We start from the raw sequence: 18,073 nt of genomic DNA on the forward strand, positions 1-18,073 counted from the left end.
ACCCACATGAGGAACTGGGCTGTGTTGGAACATTTTAGGGATGAGCTGATATTGGGTAGGATTCCACTGGGCCCTTGGAAATGTGTAACCCATGCTATGTCCTGAAATGTGCCCTTCATAGGAGCAACCAAATTCCTGCCAAGGGCCTGCAGAGGACACGGCCTTCACCCATGGGTAGGGACAGAGAAACATCTCTCAGGCACGAAGCCGTTCTCCAGGGCAGTGGCAGATGGTAGAGACTCAGCAATGGGAGGATTTAGGTACTGTTCCCAGCCCCACATGGACCTTGGTCCAGGTGAAGAACCTGCTGATCCTATTTGTTCCCTTGTGCCTCTTTCTCCTCTCCTGTACATGGACTCCCAGAGGTGTGTGGGAGCCCCTGTCAGACCCTGTTAAATATTGCTTGTATTGGATATGGTGATAATCTCTGCTGTAATCACTTCTAAACTTTCCATTAAATAGTCCCAAGCAGCTCTCATCCTTGCCAGAAACCTCTCCTTTTACTGACAGTGATCAAATCGCCACTGGCTTCAAGGGCACAGAGATAAGATAATGCTGAGAACCAGCACTGTCATATTTTGCATATTTCTGACTTGGCCCAGTTCAAAAGCTCTGTGAGGTAGAAAATACAACATTTGCTAACAGCAGAAACAGAACTAATTGCTTATTTTAGAATTAATAAGTTGTGGCATAGTCTGTGAGTCATTTCCTTGCTGAACCATTTTTTTTTTTTAATCATCAAAGTTGCTCACAGTGTAATTATCTTGAAGACAGGAGTAGGCAGGGAAATTTTTCCCATAACATATTTAAAGAGACATTCATTAGTATCTTGTGAGGCCATGACCAAGAGGATCCACTGAGAACCTTTTAAAGGTATTCACAGAATTGAGTCGGCGCAATGACAACATGGCTGACAAACTGCATCGTGAAAGAGGAAAAGAAAAACAATAGAAAATATTTATTGACGTACTAAGTGCATTGAATAACATCTTAATATACCAAAGGTTTGCATTAATTTTCCCAAGTGAGCTGTCATTTTGTGCAGCTAAAAATTTAATAAAAACATGATTTTTTGAAATTTGCTGTCACACTTTATAAAGTTAAGAACATAAAAGACTCGTACAAACTACCTCTTGGGGTTTTTAACCTAAATGCTATACCACATTTGAGCAAATGACTGTGCAAATTTAAGCTTTCAACCTAATAACACTTTTTTTGTTTTTTTTCATTCTATTCTCGAGTCCAGTAATTTGTAAATGGAAGTATCTGCAATATGCTGTGCTTTAAAATTAGAATCAGTTGATGAAATTTCTACAAAGATATCAAACAAACTAAAGGTATTTGTAAAAAACTATTGGCTAGACTTTGTAAGTACATGCAACAAGAATGGATCCAACACTTCAAGTTTGGGATTTCTTTCTTTTTCCAAGAGGGAACAGCCTTTGCAGAAATCCCACCAAAACGTCAGGTTTGGAAAACTTCCCAGGGAAAAGAATTCCCATCACTTCCCATCCCGTTGGTGACACGCTGTGCTGGGAGGTTCTGACCCTTTGGGCTTTGGGTCTGTTGCTTCCCAAGGACTCTGACTTACTGCGGACAAGCCCAATCCCTGCAACTTTAGGCAAGGTCCGTAGATGTGGGTTGGCAGCTGCTGCCTGCTTGTGGTCCCTGCCAGAGCCTCAGCCCTCCCAGACCTTTCCTCGGGGCTTGAGGCTGGGAAGAAGAGCCTCAGGCTCAGTAGTGGAAGGAGACTGTCCATGTGAATTATGATTTTTACATCTTAATCTATACTGCTATGCCTTTACCAGCTGCCTACTCCTTCTTCCAGTGGGTCCTACTGCTACCTCACAGCCCTTTCATCTATTACTTTCCACACTTTCTTTATTCCTTGCACACTGCACCACCTCCTTCTTGTAATACCAGCTTCTTTTGTTCCCTCTTTCTGTAGCCATTGCTGCCTTCTCCAAGCTGGTCCCTTATCAGTAGACTGGGAGGCATGCCCCACATGCTTCTCTCCCTCAAATGAATTATTTTCTTACTGGAGCTGTATTCTGGTCTGATTCAGAGCCCCAGACTAACCACGTGCACAACTGTCTTGCAGAACCTGGTCTGGGTATGTTAATGGTTTGGACATGAGACAAACCGTTGGCCTGGGGAAAGCTTGTTTGTTAACTTCACAAATTGCCAGTAGCCCTGTAGAAGAAAAGGAATTTGTCTGAATTTATATATATTTTTGTCTGTTTTTTCCTAAAGGCAGGAATACAGCTAAAGATCAGCTCTTATGGAAAAGCTTTAGTACTGAAGAAAACAAATGATGCCCACTCCAGTACTGGAAAGAGGGAGAAATTATTTGAGAAAACATTGTTCCCAAAGGGAATATTGTCCCAAACATTATCCCCTTCTATTCTGGGAACCCAGCCCTGACTCCTGTGCACTACGCTACTCACTAGGAACACCCTCCCCTGTATTTCCTCATAGATAACAAAATGCCAACTGATGCTATTTGAAAGAAATCTGAAGCTCAGAAGTCTTTGTGCCACTCATAGTGGCTGGTAACTGTAGCTCTGTGCAGTGCATTTGGCCAGTGCATAAATACTTGGTTTATGAACTATTCAGTAAGCAGTAACAAAGCCTACTCAAAACATTTCCTTCTTTATTAGGGTAAGTGGCGGCTCTAACTGTTGTCTGGCATTAACATTTGGTCCATTCCTGACCCCCTTGCCTGACAAAACAGCACACGCTTTCCAAGCCCTTGTAGTTGTATGTCTGTGCATGGGCCCTCAGACACAGAAGCTTGGATACAAGATGTGGCTGAGGCATCAAGAGCAGATGACTGTTAGAAGAAGACCATCTGAAAGCTGACAGCAACATTTTTCATTCTTACCTTGTCCCCAGTTCCCAAACTAATGAAGAAATAATGCCATTTCTTTTCCTAACGAGAACATCTAAAGATTACTCCCAAAATAAGGAGTGTACTAGGTTACCTTACTGTGATCAGTTTTGGACCCAAATCAAGAATGAATTCCCGGAGGCATTCAAGACCAGGCTGGATGTGGCTCTGGGCAGCCACATCTAGTGGTCTAGTGGTTGGCAACCCTGCACACAGCAAGGGGGTTGAAACTAGATGATCATTATGGTTCTTTTCAACCCAGGCCATTCTATGAGGATGGAGTCGTATCAAAACCCATGGACCTATGCTGACTCATATTGATCAACAATGTGGTATCTCAATTGTTACCGTAACTATGGAAAAAGGCACTTAGGAAAAACATTACAGAACCGCCTAAAGAATATTGTAGGCCAGCTGCATAGAGCAAGAGCATTAAATACTGGACTGAGGGGATTTAAAATTAGTCAGTGAAGCCATATGTCTTAATTGAGATGTTAACAACAATGACAACAATAATTAACTTTAAAATTAATTAGACATAAATTTCTAAACTTTAACAATTATTATTAGGGTTTTTTTTTTTGCAAACAATCACACAAGCCTAAAAAAAAAAAAAATTAATGTTGCCTGAAATGGCCAAAGTTGAAAGAAATATTTTTCCCTTAAAGTGAGATATTTCCAATTAATGAAATATTGTAATAGTTAAGGTATGGAAACAAGTGTTAAATTTTTATGCTTTGGCAATAATATGACAAAATTTCCTGCACATTCAAAGTGTCAGATTGTATGTTTTCAATCATCTGCAGAAAAAGTGAGTTATTAAAAATGATCATATTTCACTGAAAAATGTTAAAAGCACATTTCAAATATACCAACAAGTGAATAATATTTGAAAACCTTGTTATACTTTTTCCTTCTGCATAGGAAGAAAAAGGATTTTGGTAAGTATAAACTTACTTATCAAAAAACGAAAGATTGCAGTGTTGAATAATTATGAACGTAATGAAACTCGATATGATCTGAAGTACACAGTATCCTTTTATGTTATTAGATTAACATAGCACCATAACAATCCTGTGCACTTCAAAATCTTGATACAAAAAACAAGATTAAGACTTGCATGGCAATCTACAGCAACCAATTTTTAGAAAGGCGATTCATGTATAAAAGCACGTAGAAGTCAAGCTCACTTTGTGTTTTCATTAACTGTGTGGTTCAGCAAACACATTGAACCACATGATTTGATAACTACTGCTGCTAGGTAGCGTGATATCTCTCATAATGCGCAGGGTAGTTTGTCCACCATTCAGAAGGCAGTATAATTTAGTTGGGAGGTTTTTTTTAATTTAACCCTAAAACTCGAGGTGGAGTCTCAATATGACATGATTAAAACTACCCACTTTGTAAAACTAAAGACAAGGAAATACTGCTTTCCAGCTCCCAGCCTAATACCCAGAGCATTCTACCTATGAAGCTGAATTCTTATAAAGTAATTTTAAATGCCTGCAAAAATGGTTAGCACCCAATAAAGCCATCACCTGTGGCTTTGAGGTGAAGCTCTAAATGATTGTCAAGCAGCCACTGCTTTGCCTAATGGGAAAGCTAAACGTTTGAAAAGAAACTAAAGCTACATCTCTTCAAATACTAACTAGAAAATAAATCCACATGTTTAAGACTTGTCTAGCTTCTCAAAGAGTATTTAAAGGCATTAAGTTACGTTCTAATGTTTCTTCTTCTCCCAAACATGGAATCTTCTGCTCATTAATTTTTCTTTGTTGTTTTTACTGAGCAATAAAGCAAAACTTTTCTTTTAGGTCTGGTCATCAGCTAGAGAAATTTGGGATTTCCATGGGAGCATTCCTCCAGCAACCAGAGCTTTCCAAAATAACAAGCTTGAACTAGATTGCTGTTTCTCAACATGGAGCTATGGTCTTTAGAAAATGCCAAAAAAAAGTCTTGGTCTCATGCAGTACACATACATTCTGCGCATACAGTAAAGTGATGTATGTGCAACTTGCATTTGAAGAATTGAAACAGAACCCTGAGAAAAGCAAATCCACTGGAAAAAAATGTATGGTGTTAAATAATACCAGTTTGAAAAGTTCTAATCCTTCCCGTGGGGAAAAAAAATGACAAACAAGTGTTGTCATTTTTTTTCCTATGTGAATGATTTGAATTTATCACAATCACAAATATAAATATAGCTTGGGATTTCAAGTGCAGACCTGGAGTTGATTACAATTAAAAACATTTTGTTTGACAATGCTACCCATCCCCCAACCATTCGGAATCACTCAAGTCACCGTAACATTACTTGTGAACTTTGAGTTCGAAGGCATCCTGATGTGGAATGATGTTCTTTCGGTAGCCACTGGCAGCAGATTTTCACTCTATGGTATTATGGGTGCTCGGCAAGTTAATGTCTGCTCTGTTCAGCCTTGTGCGCAATTCTCATCATTCCCATGTATCCAGAAGCAAATCTGGGCGTATTTGAGAGGAGTAATTCTTACCGCTACATTGTAATCCTGCTGTTCCCCGTTGACATCCACCCACTGGTGGCCCGAAAATACAGCAATGATCTTGCGTTTCCACTTCCTCTTGTTCGGCTCCTTCAGACGAAGATAGACACCAGACCCAGTGGAGCCAGGCTCAGCATCACAGTACTGATAAAAGAGATCATTGGACTCATCAGAAATGCTACAAAATCTGTAGACCAGCTGCCCGGATCGGTCATTGTCAAAGCCTGAGAAGTGGATCATACTGCCAGGCATCATTTTGATGGTCGGGCTGATTCCCAGCTCCATGTATTTCCTTTTGTGGGGACGCTTGAGCTCGAGAACAGCATAATCATAATCTAGGGCAATATCTCCTGAGACACCCTTAAACCAGCCTTTTGGGATGTGGGTACTCTTCACTCTGGTCCACTGGAAGGAGGGCATGCCATCTGAGCTCCCCTGCTTCCTCCCAGATCTCCTCTGCTTTCTCCCACCACCTTTGGACCGTCTCCTTAGTCCTGTGGCAACTTCAGGATCCTCTTGGGCCTCAGGGGCTTCTCTCCTACTTCTTTTAGCACCTTTGCGTTTCCTGCCATCCCCTCTGGACTTCGTCCTCATCAGACCCACCCTCAGCCTTTTACTGCCCTTAACATAGTCCTTGCCATCGTGCAGACAGTGGGCAGCGGTGAGCACGTGCTTGGGGGAAATGAGAATGCCGCTGCAGCCAGTGGAGATCTTCACAGCTGTGTTGAACGGGAAGTTGGTCATAAACCGCTTGTCATAGATGCTGAACCTACTGTCTGTTCCGTATATCTGCCTCTTCTTTCTCAAAGACTTATGTGTCGTCGTGTTTCCAGCTGGATCAAGCATCAGTCCAAGGACGTTCACTTCAGTCAGGGTCCGTGTGCCATTTTCAAAGATAGTCTCATAGGACAAGAGGTCCTTCAAGTCAGACAAGCTGGGCACTGGCAATTTCCTTTGACATTCAATTCCACATACGCTGTTCAGCTCTAAGTTGGGTTTTGCTTCAAATTTAGGGCTGTCAAGGGAGAAAGTTCTTTCGGTCACAATCTGGGGAACCTTCTTTAAATGCCAGGTAAAATCTTGTTCAGTTCCTGTTCCATTAGCAAGACACAATGCAGGCATGAAAAATATGAACAGCATTAACATGTGCTCCATTTTGTCTATCTTTTTCTGAAACAAAACAGAGAAGTTTGAAAATACCCAGTTGAAATACACACAATTATCTTAGTATCTAAAAAAGCAAAACCATGCAATATTAGGACTGACATCAGTGGAACAGAATTTAACATTCTGCTCAAAATAGAAATGCCCTCAAGTATTCCCTGTACTGTCTCTGATGCTCCCAGCAGTCCCTAGTCAGATGGGTGTGACCAGTCCGCCAACATCTACACTGAGCTACCTGCTGGACAGAGCTAGCTACTGGTGGACAGAACAGACTTTTACGTGCTTTTCCCTCAGCAACAGCAGTAGTCTCAGTCATTGCACTCTGCCTGTGGCCTGGTTTTATCTACACTGTAGGAATAGAATTACATTTTAAGACTCTGCTTCTCTTCTTTAATGGTTATACTGGTTATAAGCAGAACATGATTTAATATTATCGATATATTCAAAAGTCATCCAAAAGTTGGCATGTAGACAGAAACAGATGGACAGATTGTACCCATGAGATTAATTCCCTTTGGAGACCAGACCAGTTACAGTCTTTGATGTAATGGCCAAAAAAGAAGCAGCTTTAAGTGACCTAAAAGTCACAAATGGTTCTGCCCTACTCGTCCAGCTAAGATTTGTGAAACTGCATGCTATGGAAAATGGCATTTTTCTAATTGTTTTCCCAATGAACCAACTTATAAACTTTGGAAAATAAGTCATTCTATTTTCTGGAAGTGACAACAGGAACAATTTTGGCATCTACAGAAGGCAGCCAGTGCCATTTTAGACACCTTCAATTGCTGCTGCTCTGAGAAGCAGGGGTCTCCTGTGTTTCCTGCATTGCATCTCCCACATGCTGGGGCCACAAAAACCTCATTCATTTCCTCTGCATAGGCATCTCAGTCTCTCTCAGAATGTCACAAAATTTCAAAATCCATGCTTGGAAGGGCTGAAAGGTGAGAGAAGTAGAAGATGGTTGGTCTACAGGAGTCTCCTGGTTATATGCACACAGGAATGCCCAGACAAGTAGGAGGGACAAGTCTGCTGAGTCATGACATGCCTTTTCCCTCCAGGATCCCACAAAGGCTGCAGAAACTGTGCAGTCTGTGTCTTATGGTCACATGTGGGAAACCCCACCTAGATGGGGTGATACAACACACAAAGAGCTAATACTTTCAGCTAATTCTGAAAGACAAGAAACTGTATTATTCTCATCAGTAGTTGGGAAACATGCAGAAAGAATGTAAAATTGTTAGAAGTCTGTGGCAGAGCCAGAAACTGAACCCAGAACTCTTGAGTCTGAGCTCAAAACATTACAGAAAAGACCATTTTTCTCCCTTGGCAGCAGTGATGTCAGTGGCGTTAACCAGCTACTGACCACTGCCATTGGGAACGCTGCACTCCATTCTCATATCCTTTATTCCAATTACAGGGAAACCTCAGCTGTGTATGAAGAAAGAGCCTATGATTAAACTTTAAAAGCCGAGCAATTCAAGGGTATGTATGTGGTTAAGCTTTCTGGTTTACATTATAATGGCAGTGTAAATCAGGGCAAAGACAACCGCTTTCATTTTCCTGAGCTTTGTTTAGAATAACACAAGTAAAACCATACAGTGAAATAACCTGGTTACAGGCTAGCTAAATATATAGCACGAAAAAGAAAGGAGCGTATGTGTAACACGGGAAAAAAAAGCATTGGCCTCACTTCAAGAGCAATACAACGGACCAACAGCTCCTGAAATTTTGAGGCATCTTCACCATATCGACACAGCACTTGGCTGTAAGAGGCAACAGCTATCACTTTTTATCTAACGAAACACTATGGCTCAAATGGTACTTGTTGATTCTGCCTGCATGGAATGCTGACTTTAAGCCGGGGTTTACTTACCTGGATATACTTAAAACACATATTACAATATCATATGTATCCTTACCCTGGCTTTAAAGCAGCTAACTAAGGTTTTGGAGATGCATGGACTCTTCCAAGACATCTGGAGATTAGGGTGATTCACAGGCCTAAGCTCTGGGGTGTATGTAGTCATACTAAAAAAATATTTGAAGGTTTTGAAAGCCCAGCAGAGTCATCTCAGCAGCAAGATTGTGCAGGGAGACGCCACTTGGCCATACCGCTGTAGATTACTGGTATAGCAGAAATGCACATATTTAAACATTAATATTTATCTACAGCATTACTTTCAAAGTATTGTTTTGTTTTGGGGTTGTTTTTTTTTTTTTTGCTTAATTAGTACTAAAAGTTGAAGAGGAATGATATTTTTACATGTTTATGGATAAATTACAAGGTGTGAAAATAAAGAAATAATCTGATGAGAACGTAGGAATAGCTTTCCTGGCCTGATTAAAGGTCTTCCTAATCTGAAGTCCTCCTTCTGATACTGCCCCAAAGCAGATGCCTAGGGTATAGCCCAAGAACAGAGCAACCACATTTGTCCCTCCCCTCTCACACTCTCTTAGCTTATAGCCACTTGCAGCTCATGGACTTTAAGCCAGAGGCAGTTTCTGTAGTGTGAGAAAAGCTCTGTGAATTTCTCTTCCATAAAGTCGCCCAGTCTTTCCTTGAACCTCATGAAATCTTATACCCACAGTGGTCTGTATCAGGGTGTTCCACTGCTTAACTATATGTTGTATGATTAAGCTTCTCCTTTTCCTCATCTTAAGCCTACAATAGACTAGCATGATTGGATGATAAATCATGTGATAATAATGTGGAAAATCTGGTTTTAGTTTGCTGTGTCCTAATATAGCTTTTGAAGTGATACAAAGTATTAAGAAATTAATTTCTTCCATCAGGCTTGAGAAAGCCTTTTTTCAGCTCTTCTCCTAAAATGCTTCTCCCTTCCTCAGCTCTTCTCCAGGATCTAGGTAGCTGAATTTTGTGAGCACTAAGGAAAGTTAATTCACTAACTGCTGGCTCATATGGAAAGGTCCCTGGCTTGGTGTCATTCCATTGAGATGGCGGAGGCCTTCCCAGCCGGACCCATAAGGAACTTTGCTTTATATGGAGACACTCTGCAAGCAAATGGGTGGAGTGCTGTGCCTCTCCTTAGCCACTCTTTAAAAAGAAGAAGAAAAAAACCAAACACGCAACCCTGAATAGATGCATCGGAGCCTCCTGTTTGAAACACTATACTCAAGTGCTCACTACTTACGAAGACAGTCTTGGACACCAAGGTTTCCATCAATTATAATGAACCACTTGTTGTTTGTGATGAACTGACTGGACAGCTACACTTCAGTAGAACTGGATGAAGTCCAAGCCAAGGAGCTTGATGAAGATGGTAATTCTCATCATTGTCATTTACAGCCAAGCACTTGGGCTCCGTTTACTAAACCGAACTCTACTGCTTAAGCAAGGCCAGCATCAAGCACAGGCAAAGTGAGCAGTTGCTATGGCCCAGTACGGGCTGCTGGCATGGGGGAACACAGGGATTTCTCTTGCCAAACAGTGTGGATGGAAACACGCTGATGGCTGCAAAGACAGTATTGTAGGGTGAGAGAACGGGAGAGAGAACACAGCCTCCAAAGTGAGGAGGAAAGGCCCAGAGAAGGCTATCAGGTGGAAGGAAGAAAAGATCCTCATAATCTTTCTAACGCTTTGCACCACACTGTTCTCTGCTCTTCTTCCAAACCCCAAGCTTTGCTCTCTCTTCTTTGCTCCTTCCCCATACACATTTTGGGATGGCTTACAGTAATTAGAAGCCTCAGTCAGCTCTGCCTTTATGGCATGAATTACCCCAGAGAAGACAGAAGAAGACAGAAACTAGAAAATAAAAGAGTGTTCTGGTCCTATGAAAATGTCAAAATTCTCCCTCTGGTTTCCAAGCCCAGCAGATAACTGCAAGGTCTCTGTTTGGTGGCATTCCAGCAGCCATATGTACATATTAAAGCATTTTCAGCTCTTCTCCAGCATTGAACCTTTCTGCAATCACAAAGCATACCCATGCCCTACCTTTTTAGGATATCCTTTAAGCATCTCGTCAGCATGACCTATCTTACTCTAACAGAATGTACTTCAAAATGCTTCTCTTCAGGCTACCCTAGACAGAATTTACCTTTTAGTGTAGCTCAGACAAGAAAATTTGGGTCCAGCTGCCTCCCAGTGCTGTATTTTGATCTGTTCAGAGCAGCCTGAGGTTTGCTTCTTACTGTAGGAAAATCAGCACATTTCTGTTCAGACTTGCCTAAATTTACATGCAGTTTTCAGGCCATAAAATAAAAGAAGCTGCAACACTAACCAGCTCCTTAAGTGCTTTTTCCTTACTCTCGAAATGGCCTTGGAATTGACAGTTCTCCTTCGATAAAGCAAAAGAGGAAACAGATTTTGGAAAACCCTTGAAGGAAGCATCACCCTAACCCTGCCCTAATCCTGCCCACCACTGCCCTCTTCACTTCTATGGAGGTGCTTGCTCTATAGAGCAGTGCACTGATTTCATCCTCCACTCTGACTTATGAAACAAACAAACAAACAAACAAACAATACACACAACAATCGTGCAGCGACTCCTGTCTTTTTTTTTTTTTAAACAAGATTCAAGCTGCCTCAGTAGCAATAAGAAGAATGACATTGGCGCAGGTTTTTGAAAGCTCATGTGGACTTCTGAAATCACACACACACACACAAAAAGGAAAAAAATGTAAAAAAAAAAAAAAAGAAAGAATACAAAAATGAAAAAAAAAAGAGAGAGAGAGAGAGAGAAAAAGAGGAAGAAAAAAAGAAAGAAATAAAAAAAAAGGCAATGAAGAAAAGGGCTTCAGCTCAGGCCCGGATTTTCTGTCTCCCGGGCGGGGGCAGGAGGACCGCTAGGTGGCGCGCCCGGACAAGCGGCACGGCTCGGAGCGCACAGGCGCAGCTCGGCACAGCCCGGATCGGATCCGAGAGGCTCGGCTCTGCACGGCTCCGCTCGGGGGTAAGCGGAGGACGATGAACGCCCCGCAGCTTCAACCCAGCCTGCTCACTCCTCTCCGGGAAGCTCTCCCAGCTGGGCTCGCAGCCGGCAGCCCCGCTCTCCTACCCGCTGGGACTTGGGAGGGGTCGAGAGGGGATCCTCAGCCCCGCTGTGGCTGCCGGGGTGCGGGGGGCATCCACAGCGGGAGTGGAGCCGGCTGGGGGGGGACTGCGTTCGTGTCTTTGCTTTTCATTGCCCACTCCCCTTTTGCTCACCGTTCCGCTGCAGTAACCGCGCAGAAGTGAGGAGCTTCCCTGGAGGAGTGGGAGGAAGGCTCTCGCTCCCTAAAGCCCTTCGGCCATCCTCTGCCCTGCTTTCGGGCGTGACCACGGGGCGCTCCACTTTATGTGCCCTACCCGAAGGAGCTCCCTCTCTCCCGGTCCGCAAGCTAAATACTTGGCACAGCATTCCGCGATTCCAAGATAAATCTGTTTCCAGCAGTGACGAATCTGGATAGAATTAGTGTCAGTTCCAAAAGGAGAGCAGGAATGGTAGCACAAACACTGCGGGGGTGAATCAGAACTCAAGGAGAGCTTGTTTTGAAACACAGAGAAGCTCCGGAGCTGCGCGGAGACAAAACCCCGAAAGCGCAAAGCAAGGAACGTACCCCTCTCCGCTGTCCGCGGAGCCGTCTGTGCTTAAAAAGGGGATCAGAGATCCTCGTCACTTTTTGGTCCCATCAAAAAGAAACGCAGCAGGGCGGCAGGGTTATGCAAAACCCTGTACAAGCCCGAGGCACGGACCCCTCCGCCCCTCACTTCACAGCGGGCCCGAGGCCACCTGCGCGTCGCGCTGCTCCGGCTGCGGAGCCCCCCGAGCCCGTCCCTACGCGTACCTGGCAGCGCCGAGCCCCGGGCAAGGGGCAGCGGCCACATCCACGCCGCGCCGGTGTCCCCGCTCAGCCGCCGCCGAGCACCCGCCGCTACTGAGCACGGGGCGGGGGGAGCCGCCGGGTCTTCCCAGGTGGGGGAGGGGATGCAAAAAAAAAAAAAAAAAAAAAAAGGAAAAAAAAAAAAAGAAAGAAAAGAGCAAGGGAGGAGGGAGGAGGGAGGGGGAGGGCCGAGGGGAGCTGAGGCAGAGCCCCTCGGATGGGATGGGATATGGGATGGGATGAAGGGACGGGGCTCTGCCTGCGGGGCGGGGAGTGCATCGCCGCGGGGAGCCGGGGTGACCCGCGCAGGGCTGGGGCGGGAGCGGCTTCTGGGAGAGTAGGAGAAGGCGGGGACGGGAAGGGGGGCGGCGGGGCCCCGAGCCGGGAGGGTGCCCTCCCCTGGGGCGCCTCGCTCCGCCCGGGCCCAGCTCCTCAGTGCCTCGGAGGCCGGGGAGAAGCGTTTACCTCCTTTTCTCGCTTCTCAGAATCATCACAGGGGTTGGAAGGGACTTCAAGAGACCATCGAGTCCACCCCCCCGCTAAAGCAGGTACCCTACAGGATGCCGTACAGGTAGGCGTCCAGACAAGTCTTGGAATATCTCAGTGCAAGGAGACTCCACAACTTCTCTGGGCAACCTGTTCCAGTGTTCTGTCACCCTTACCATAAAGAAGTTCTGCATGTTTGTATGGGACTTCCTGTGTACAAGTTTTAGGCCATTATTCCTCATCCTATCACTATGCACCACCAAAAGAACTTGGCTTCATCTATTTGCCTCCCACCTCCCTTCATATATTTATAAACATTAATCAGATCGCCCATCAGTCTTCTTTTCCCTAGGCTGAACAGACCCAGATCCCTCTCTTTCCAGCCTCTCTTTCTGTCTTCCCCTGCCCTGGTGCAGAGATCTCCCAGAGCCTTGCTGGTTGTAGCCTTGTGTGGAGATGGGACGCTGGAGCTTTGGTGCCCCTTTCCTCACAGCTCCCCTTGAGACCTTGGGCTGTGGGTTTCTGCTCCATAGGTCCTGTCCCAGTGTGGGAACAGTGTGTGTCTCCTGGAGGGACCGGGAGACCCAACTGGCGCCCATGGCCCTCTGCCCTACAAGTACTCCTGAAGCACTCCAGTGCTATGTCGATGTGCCACATGAAGAAACTCGTTTATTAAGGACGTTTGCAAGTGCTTAACTCGAGTTGTTTCAATGAGCTCATCTGCTGAAAACAGCTCCCGCTAGACGATGGCCCGCTTGGTTTGCCAAAACCAGCAGGAAATGTGTGGCATTGCTAGAGATCAAACTGAGATCTCCAGAGTGCTATTTCATGTCTCAAGGATAAGAATATCTTTCGAAGACTTAACTTTAGAAATTTTAGTGGAACTATTATATAAATAGGTTGGAAATAAATTATTGGCCATTCTTCATAATGTTTATTTTCTTGCAGTTCTGCTTGTGTTGCTGTTTGTGTGTACAACTTAAAACCAAAGTAGAATGGTAATATTTATGGACCTGAGAAAATGAGCTGAAGAATTCCCATTTTACTTGACAAGGAGAGATAGAAATCCACATTAGAAGGCAATTAGGTTTTGCAAGCAATTCCTTGAACATAAGATCTTTCACACTGGGTTAGGCCAAAGCTTTTTTTAGACAAAAAGCCCATGAAATAGTATTAATGCAGGGCAAGATCATGTGGTATTCCTCTTGAGAACTTTCCCTACCACCAATATTTCAGGCTCAGAGTTTTTCTGAGGAATATGTTTCTATGCACTTAATAACCTTTACTTTCCCTTAAACCTATTTAGACCTTTAGTGTCCACAACCATCTGTGGCAGCTAGTTCCACAGGTCAGCCAAACCTTATGCCAAAACCCGTCTCTGTGTATTGTCCACCTTGCTACTGCTAGCTCATTTACTCTCACTTAGAGACATCCTTCACATGCCACATCTAAATGTACAGGTCTCCATCATACACCCTGTAGCTACTCTCTCACCCTGAAGGATTCTAGCTAAGTTAGCAGTGTTTTATGTGAAAATAACTCATTTTTTCCATTCTATTGCTGATGTACATGAACCAGAACAGCATCTAAGGGGAAAACACTTCTTGGTTGTGGCAAGTACAGAACAAGGAGCAACAGCCTCATGCATTGGGAAGCTGTGTTGGGTTAACAGCTGCAGCTTGGGAGGTTCAGCTTGGACATCAGAACTTCTTTACCAAAAGGGTCATAGAATCATAGAATCCTTAGAGCTGGAAGGGACCTTTAAAGGTCAGCTAGTCCAACTCCCCTGCAATGAACAGGGACACCACAGCTAGATCAGGTTGCCCAGGGCCTGATCCTGCCTTGCCTTGAAAGTCTCCAGGGGCATCCACCACATCTCTGGGCAACTTAGAGTAATTCAGCATTGGCACAGGGTGCACGGAGAGGTTGTGGAATCACCATCCTTTGTGTTTTCCAGCCCTCAGCCAGACGGAGCCAGAGCCCTGATCCAGAGTTGGCAGTAGTCCTGTGTCAAGTGGCAACCTGGTCAGGGTGACCTGCAGAGGTCCCTCTCACCCAATATTTCTATGATTCTTTACCTCAAGATGCAAGAAAATAGCATTTCTGTGGGAGCACAAAGGTGCTCTCTGACCTGTCCTCTGTTGATTTCCCAACATCTTCTAGTTTTGTGGTTTTTTTTTTTTTTTTTTTTTTGACAGATGTTGAGCACTATGCCGATGCTCCCATGGAACCACTTTCAAAACTCCAGCACTCTCCGAGGAAGCACTCACCAGAAGACCTGCATTTTTATTTGTGAATTAAGGACCATTTTTTCCCATGTGCATCACTTCACATTTGTCTACATGAAACTTTATCCACCATTCCATTGCTTGGTCATTCCCTTTCACGAACCTTCCTGCAGTTCTTCGCTTTGTCTTTATTAACCCATATAATTTGGTAGCCTCACCAGACTTTGTGGCTCAATCACTCATCCCTTTTCCAGATCATTTATGAGCATGCAGAATAGTGCAGGGTACAACAGGTTGTTACTGCTAAACTGTCACCTCTACAAAAATTAGTTGCTTAGTACTATGTTTTATTTCTTATTTTTCAGAAAATTAGGCTAGCAGAGGTTTGTTCCATTAAGTGAACTCGGGTGTTTTGTTCCCGATTTCACATTTCTATCTCATCTCAGGTGGCACTTATTAGAAGTTATCAAGATAAATGAAAAGTCTAAAAACTGTTTGGGAAAAAGTAAATTATATTAATGAGCATAACCTGTATTTATGCTTTCTATTTTTCTTTTTCATTTTTAACCAGGTTCTTGAATACTGTTTCATTACTAATATTTTATTTCTTGCAGTAGTAAGGTGGATAATTCTTCATGCAAATTTAAATATTTTGGGGGGAAGAAAATGTAATTATTGCATTAAGAAGTACCTCAAAATAACTAAAGACTGTAAAAAGACATCAAGAATATGTATTTCATAGTAATGATTTTTTAAAAGCATACTGTATAATATACATGGTAGGGCTGTAAAAATATAATTGTTGGGAAAGTTCCAGCATGCTAATTTTATCCTTCAGAAGTAATTTTACCTCATTAGAAGATTAGTGAGCCCTTATGGTATTTTTACATGTCCCAAAAATAAGTTTGACATCATATACCAACTGAGAGACATTCACTTGGAACTGAGCTTTGAAAGACCGATGCCTAAAAAAAGAGAGAGAGTGAAAATGAAAAGCAAATAAGTATTAACATCAACAATCTACTGTTTTCTATTGAAGTTCTTCCCCGTGGATCTATGGAGAAAATAAAGCAAGTTTTTACCATCACATTTGAAAGCACTCACAGAACTGTAATTTGATGGAAGTAGATAATTCACAAAATGAGTTACAAAATGTTTCCAAATAAGATTCTCTTGGATTTTTTTGCATGTAGAAATCTGGGATAGGAGCCTCAACTTTCTATGTGGGCAGCACACACAGGGTGTGGATGCACTGGCTGCACAGACGCTCCCGGAATGCAGTCTGGCCTTACAACACTGGACAAATGCATTCTGCTCCCAGGCAGGTTTTGCACACGTACAAATAGTTTTGGATCATAGCAAGAAAATGTCCACAATCTGAGAATTTCACTCCATGTAGCGCATTATGCCTCAACAGAAAGATAAACCTGCCCACAAAGTACTCTTTTGCGTAAGAACCGTGGGTAAAGAAAACAGAGGTGCACCTCAGGAAAACAAAAAAAAAAGTTGATAGATGTCAAAAAAGAATACAAATGCCCTTAACCCAATTAAAAGTTCAGTGCACAGTCCCTTGCCATATTCAGTGAGCAGGGAGTAATTCAGCTTTACTCTCTTTACTCTCTTCCTTTCATTCTGTCCCCCCAGTGCTCATGTGTAGATGTATACTTCATTCCCAAACAAGTGAATACTTGGGTAGTGCAGGTAAACCCATTTCTTTCTTCCTTAAATTCTCAGGCTCATCTTGGTACTATTCCGGTTCAGCAGATAGCATATCTTTCACTTCCTTTCTACTTTTCTTGTCCCAAGAAGACTAATTTTTATGAGCTCTAACACTTTTCCAGTCCCCAAACATTACACTTGCGATATCTCATTGGCTCATGATGAATGGTTGTGAGATAATTCCTACTGCTTTCAGAACAAAGGGATGTGAAACACAATAGATCTTTCTTACTGGATCAAGAATGGTCTCCATGGCAGTGTCTCTTCTGTGGCAGCTTGTTGCCACAGAAGCCCTTTTGTTATGTGGACCAGTTGGGCTTGGTTATTGTGCTGCTCAGAGGTTCCTGTGACACAGTGCTGACCGGTTAGACTAAGATGTTGAATGAAGCAGGTCTCTGTTAGAGACCCTGGCACTGAGGACTTGGAAAATACGCAAGAACTGCAATAAATCACATCATTTTTTTGAGAGTACGTGCAGTGAGGATAAAGAGGCCTACAATGGCATCACTAGCGCAGGAGGATTCTGCTTAGACCAATGGACTATCACAGTGCAGGCCGTGAGGCAGTGATTAAATTTAAACTGGGTATAGGTATACAAGGGAATATGGTGCCACAAACAAGGACATTAGCAATGAATGCAACGTCATCAACAGAAGAACTTACAGATGAAAAAGAAATAGGTGGGATGTGGAACATAGGGCATCTGAGACTTGATTTGCACCACATGAGTCTATGAAATAAGAGATCAGGAGGAAAAAAAAAACAACAAGAGAAAATAACCCTACTATTTTGTAGTAGTACAAACAGAAAAAAAATCCCATTTCTGAGTTAAAACTATGTCAAGCTTGTGGTCAAATCAAAAGCGTGCTTTCTTCAGAGAAGCAGAAAGCTGAAACAAATGTGGAAATGTAAAAGCATATGATCCACAGGAAGGAGACTGTGAGCTAAAAGCCCAGCCCCCAAGGGCTAAGTCCTGCCTTCCCTGGTTTTTACTCCCCCTCATCTGCAGCTAAAGAGGAAGCTGTACAAGCTTGTTGCTCTGAGATTCGTATGGTTAGTAGAAGAGCATAGCTGGCTGTTCACTCATCATTGCTAAAAGAGCAATGCCTAAAATTCTTACCTGATAAGAATCATGGAGATTATTAAATACATAGAGTGAACAATTTCCTTGTGGAAAATTTCCACAAGGAGAGGTATTTCTGGAGAATTGTCAGATGGCAAATATTTTATTCACCCAACATGTTGGC

The 18,073-nt window shown here is 43.3% G+C and overlaps 2 protein-coding genes across 6 annotated transcripts; one reads left to right on the plus strand and one right to left on the minus strand.

The window, feature by feature from the left end:
• On the minus strand, positions 924-12,495 carry PRSS35 (protease, serine 35). Of its 4 annotated transcripts, XM_021389759.1 has the most exons (3): positions 12,358-12,475; positions 10,629-10,721; positions 924-6,579 (listed from the first exon to the last, which is right to left on the minus strand). In XM_021389759.1, exon 3 carries the CDS (start codon positions 6,562-6,564, stop codon positions 5,323-5,325), a length of 1,242 nt encoding a protein of 413 aa, XP_021245434.1. In that variant the 5' UTR covers positions 6,565-6,579; positions 10,629-10,721; positions 12,358-12,475; the 3' UTR covers positions 924-5,322. The 4 variants fall into 4 exon arrangements, with proteins under 4 accessions (XP_021245434.1, XP_021245432.1, XP_021245435.1 ...); XM_021389757.1 differs by lacking the exon at positions 10,629-10,721 and having other exon boundaries at positions 12,358-12,495; XM_021389760.1 differs by lacking the exon at positions 10,629-10,721 and having other exon boundaries at positions 924-6,500; positions 12,358-12,485.
• On the plus strand, positions 11,282-16,761 carry LOC110395411. Of its 2 annotated transcripts, none has more exons than XM_021389762.1 (4): positions 11,282-11,483; positions 12,288-12,485; positions 12,879-12,964; positions 15,078-16,761. In XM_021389762.1, the coding sequence occupies exons 1-4, from the start codon at positions 11,313-11,315 to the stop codon at positions 15,082-15,084; spliced, it is 462 nt and encodes a 153-aa protein (XP_021245437.1). In that variant the 5' UTR covers positions 11,282-11,312; the 3' UTR covers positions 15,085-16,761. The 2 variants fall into 2 exon arrangements, with proteins under 2 accessions (XP_021245437.1, XP_021245436.1); XM_021389761.1 differs by lacking the exon at positions 15,078-16,761 and adding an exon at positions 13,413-13,810.

The sequence above is a fragment of the Numida meleagris genome, chromosome 3 (genome assembly GCF_002078875.1).
Source record: "Numida meleagris isolate 19003 breed g44 Domestic line chromosome 3, NumMel1.0, whole genome shotgun sequence".
In the NCBI taxonomy this organism is placed as follows: Eukaryota; Metazoa; Chordata; class Aves; order Galliformes; family Numididae; genus Numida; species Numida meleagris.